This window comes from Papaver somniferum, chromosome 7, assembly GCF_003573695.1.
Source record: "Papaver somniferum cultivar HN1 chromosome 7, ASM357369v1, whole genome shotgun sequence".
NCBI lineage: Eukaryota > Viridiplantae > Streptophyta > Magnoliopsida > Ranunculales > Papaveraceae > Papaver > Papaver somniferum.
In genome coordinates, this window is record NC_039364.1 from 188,258,901 (window position 1) to 188,264,409 (window position 5,509).

Consider the following 5,509-nt stretch of genomic DNA (forward strand, 5'->3'; position numbering starts at 1 on the left):
AGTCAAGTAGCTCACAGAATAAAGTTATTTATCTGGAAATGCATAAGAGGTATCAATTTTACCAAAAGTAAAAGAGCTCTTTATAATCCGGATGCAGAAACCCATTGTGACATATGTGGGCATGATACTGAAGATATGGAACAGATAATTTTTGACTGCAGACATGCCAGATCAGTTTTGAGAGGAATTAATATAAACATAGATGCAGTCAGAGAGAACTGTAATTCTGTGACAGAATGGGTGATTAGTTGGTTCACTTCTAGTGATTCTGCTGAGGATTTCATATGGTTATTTTCACTTATGATTGGTACTTGGATTTTGTGGAAAGATAGATGTGATGTGGTATTTCAGGGAGTGACTTTTAACCCTCATACTTCTATTCATAAGATTAACTATAATTTAGCTTCACATATGCATTGCATTGATTCTAACATGTCTGCATCACTCAATCCTACTGATATTGATTCTAGTTGGAAACCACCAGCAGTTGGTATTATGAAGTATAATATAAATGGTTCTTTTGACCATGATTCTAATAAATTTGGCACTGGCATTGTCTTGCATGATCATACAGGTACCTGCCTTGGACTCAAAGGGAGTAGCGGAAATGGAGCTCTGAATCTTGAAGAGGTGGAATGCATGGCAGTAAGAGAAGCTTTATCTTGGGCAAAGGCAAAGAACCATTTATCCATCCAAATTGAGGCAGATGCTAAATTAGTCATTGATTCCATTAATGGGAATGTTTTATTCATCCAATGGGAGAATAGAAATTTAATTAAAGAGATCAAACATTTGATTTCTAGTTTTCGTTTTTGTGAGTTTAATTATTTTAGTCGAGAAGACTAGCAAATGCTATAGCCAAAAGTATCAGGCATAGTGCTACTCATATTGAAACCATTGTAGACTTTGATCCTGCTATTTGTGGTCTTTTAGAAAAAGATCATACCAGCAACTAATTTACTAAAACCTTCTCTTTATCAAAAAAAAAAGTATCGATTAAAATCAATTAAATCGTCGATCGATAACCTTAATAGTTTTTTTTTCTAATTTCAATTGAACGGATTATCGTCACAAATTTGTTTGCTATAATCAATTGAAGTTTCAGATTACCGTCACATCTATCTGTTGTTTCAATTCACAGGATTAAACAATTCTCCCCAAATCAAAGTTCTTAAGGTTAGTGTCATCTAATTACGTATATAGATTAGGGGTGCACATACCCTACCCATATCCGCCAATCCTACCCTACCCGCCAGTGTTTTAACCGTATCCTATCCTACCCACTATTTGGCGGGTAGGGTAACGGGTAAAGATTTTCTTAACCGCCGTTAGATGGGTAGGGTGACGGATAAGGCTCGAAATTATCCTACCCTACCCTCCTACCCGCCTATTTATCTAATAGCCGTTAGTAGCCGTTGATCTTTCTATTATTGATCATCTTTGCCGTTAGAAGGATTCATTTACTCTTCCATGTGGTTGTTCTTATACTAACCATTGTCGACCTTGGTGAACTGATGTGCGACATTAGAATTTATACCTTAACTTTATAACAACGATTCTTTTATGTTTAGTACGGGTACAATTTTGTTAAGCTGGGAAAGCAGCTGCCATTTCTTGATCCTGCTTGTTTCTGGGGTACGACGAAGCAACGATGGAGGAAATGCTGGGAGCATCGTGATGAGTGCCAAATAATGTATATATTTATCCCTTTTTGTTGGCATTTAACTCATCCTTTGTGCATTAATTCTACATTTTATCCCATATTCTGTATTTTCATTGTTTTCAAGAATAAATATTTTTCTTACTTAATTTTATATTTTTAGGTAATAAATAAAGTCTGGATGACTTGCGGAGCGGAAAAGAGCTGAAGAGTGGTGAAAAGCCGGAAGAAATTACGCAAGGAAGCCGCAAAGAATGGTGCGCACAAGACCAAAAAGTTAGGAATGGGCTCAAGAAGGAAGAATTGTTCTTAAAGAAGATATGGGCTTGGCATACCCAAGACCCAAAACCCTTACCCAAACCCATTTTCTATATCCATACCCGCCTCCATCTTCAGCCGTCAGATTAGATTACATCTGAATCCGATGGTCGCTTCACTATAGTGCATCAAAATCTGAAGTTCTTGTCAAACATCATAGTGCCTAAATTCTAAGCCTTCAGATTAGATTGCATTTGAATCCTACGGTCGCTTCTTTGACTATGCATCAAATCTCAATACTTCCGCTTAACACCACAGTACCTAAATCCATCTTGCGCCGTCGGTTTCGTTGTATCTATGCATCCAACGGTAGCTACAAGCTCCACTCCGTCTCGCCGTCAGATTGTTCTATCAACTCCACATCCCACGGCCTAGCTTCGAAGATCATCCAACTTGATATCCCCGATCAACACTCTAACACCAAACCCTATACTACCCAAACAAACAGCCCCTCCCCTTCTTTCCATCGACCTCATCCCTCTCTGCAACTCCACCACCTTCTTCACCTGCTACAACCACCATGCAACCACCATACCATCATCACAACCACCTATATTACCTAAACCACCTAATACCCCTCTCTCTAGCCCTCTATTTCACTGATTTCTCACCATTCTTTTCTCTGAAACCCTAGGTGAGAAATCAGTCAAATAGGTGAGTCTAGAGTAGCAGTTGGCGCATGGGAATAGAGAAGGAAGAGATTACAAGGCATGGGTCGACGTTAATTGGGATTGATTTCAGCGAATTAGGTGAGAATACCAAACCCTAATTTCAACTGTTTTGGGAATTTTTGAGGGAATTGTGTAAAACCCTAAATTGGGGGAATTGGGTATAAATAGAGGCTTTGGGGTGTTGTATTGGATATCTCTGGACTAGCCAGTGTATCCCCATGAGGGCTGGACTAGCCAGTTCCTCTTGGGTAGATTTTTCTTCCCTGTTTTGTATTTGTAGATTTAATTTTAATTTTCAATTTTAATTCCAAATTCAGTTTTAGTTTATCTTGTTTCAATTCAGTTTGTTTTATGTTTTAATTCACATTTCATTCTAGTTCACATGTTAGTTTGTAGTTCTCTGTTTAGTAAATGTTTTTTTTTTGTTGCTGTTTTGTGAGCTCACATGTGTATGTGTATAGCTAGGCTGAGATGATGCCTTAAGTCACTGTTAGTGGTGGAATGATAGGTTATAATTCATGTAAATAGAATTGATTGAGAAATGGAGGAAATTAGTGCTCAACTGTGCTTGTGATTGATTGTGCTGTCAAAAGACAGTCAATGCTAGGAGTAAACAGTTGAGCAAGCTTTTTATCTTTCCATTCCATTTATGTATGCCCTGGAACATAGGCAGGCTTGAACCTTCACCTAGCTCCATTAGGGACAGGGATTTAACATAGAATTACACTATCTGGCTAGGTCACAAGGTGGATTCATAACATAGTTGTGTTGTTTCTCTGTTTTGTATCTGTAGTTTTGCTCCCCTGCCATTGCCCTTGGCTTAGGCCTTGGTTTGCAACTGTCTTGATTTATCACTACCACATTGCCACTACCATGCCATTGTTAATATGCACATGTAGATCACTGTTGTTTTATCATTGTATATATTGCCACATTGTATATAATGACACTATCTCCATTGCTATTGTCCACTTTCCCTTTGATATATTGCCCTGTTTTGCCTTGTTCTGCCCTGTTTTGCTTCCCTGCCCAGCCTGCATTACCCTACTGCTGCTGTTGTGCCTCTCTTCCTTTGCCTGTGCTGTCCACAGTACCAGTCCTCTCTTGTCACTGCCCTGTAAATACCCTCTCATGTTGGCCTTGTACATACATTGTTTCACTTTGTTACTTCCTCACTGTCACTTTCTGTTTGCTCACTGTCTTTCTTTACCATTCTTGTTCACTGCTCTCTTGTTACTGCCCACTTTGCTCTCAGCTCTGTCACTTCTCTTCTGCTTTAAGCCCACTGTAAACTCTTAAGGTTAAAGACAGGCCCAGTTCACTGTGAAAACCCAACTCAATCAAAGCTTAGCTCACATCAAAACCCCAGTTTAATTCATTTCAAAACCACTGAGCCCAAGAGCACTTCAAGATCATTGAGCCCAGTCTACAGTTCTCTCCAAAGCCTAGTTTACTGATAGGCTAAAGCTAAAGCCCAGTTCATTCCCAAAGAACTCAAAGGCCCAAAGCACAATCATAACCCATTGGTTACCAAAATCCATTGGTACCCAAAGCCCAACAATAGCAATTTAGAGCCCAAAATAGCTAGAAAACTCCAAAACACACCCAGTCTCTGTGGATCGACCCGTACTTGCACGAGCTACAACTGACGACCGTGCACTTGCGGTATTACTGTAGGCCCGTTTCATTTCGCTTCAATTTTATACGCTTTCCCGGGCCCACCAAGTTTTTGGCGCCGCTGCCGGGGATTGGTGCTGTGTTTTTCTTGTAGTTTTATTAGCTATTTTTGCATTTCACTGCATAGCATTTGCATCTGCATCTGCTTCACTTCATTTGCTGTTGGACCTGCTGTTCTGAACCTGTTTTTCCTCTGCTGGGACGCCACCAAGTTTTTGGCGTGGGTTTGATGAAGTAATTCATGCTAGACACAGCAGCAGGAGCGTGAGAAGAATCAGAGCAGAGAGATAAAGCATGGGTCGACGATGTGGTGAAGACCTGTCAACCAAATTAGGTAAAAAAAATCAAACCCTAGGTCTGTAAAATTAGGGTTTTTAATTTAGGGTTCATAGGTCCCTTTTTGTATAAATTGAACACAAGGGGGGTATCAATAGATATCTCTGGACTAGCCAGTGTATCCCCATGAGGGCTGGACTAGCCAGTTCCTCTTGGGTAGATTTTTCTTCCCTGTTTTGTATTTGTAGATTTAATTTTAATTTTCAATTTTAATTCCAAATTCAGTTTTAGTTTATCTTGTTTCAATTCAGTTTGTTTTATGTTTTAATTCACATTTCATTCTAGTTCACATGTTAGTTTGTAGTTCTCTGTTTAGTAAATGTTTTTTTTTGTTGCTGTTTTGTGAGCTCACATGTGTATGTGTATAGCTAGGCTCAGATGAAGCTTTAGTGGACTGTTAGGTAGTGGAATGTTAGGTTAGAAGCCTTAGTTCACTGAATTGATTGAGCAATGGGAGAAATCAGTGCTCACTAGTGCTTGTGATTGATTGTACTGTCAAAAGACAGTCAATACTAGGAGCACATCAGTTGAGCAAGCTGATTATCTTGCTATTCCCTTTTTGTATGCTTAGGATCTTAAGTTGGCCTTAACTGTCACTTAGTTCCATTAGGGATTCAACCTAGAACTACATTATTTGGCTCGGTCACAAGGTGGATTCATAACCTAGTTGTGTTGTTTCTCTGTTTTGTATCTGTAGTTTTGCTCCCCTGCCATTGCCCTTGGCTTAGGCCTTGGTTTGCAACTGTCTTGATTTATCACTACCACATTGCCACTACCATGCCATTGTTAATATGCACATGTAGATCACTGTTGTTTTATCATTGTATATATTGCCACATTGTATATA

At 39.3% G+C, this 5,509-nt stretch overlaps 1 protein-coding gene across 1 annotated transcript in view; it reads right to left on the reverse strand.

Moving 5' to 3' along the window:
* Nucleotides 1-1,545: 1,545 nt before the first annotated feature.
* Nucleotides 1,546-5,509, reverse strand: part of LOC113293226 (CASP-like protein 2A1) — a 13,404-nt gene continuing 9,440 nt past the window's right edge. The window contains exon 3 of the mRNA XM_026541928.1: nucleotides 1,546-1,671. Coding sequence (XP_026397713.1) covers nucleotides 1,588-1,671 — 84 coding nt within the window. The 3' untranslated portion in view covers nucleotides 1,546-1,587. The remainder of the gene's footprint in view (nucleotides 1,672-5,509) is intronic.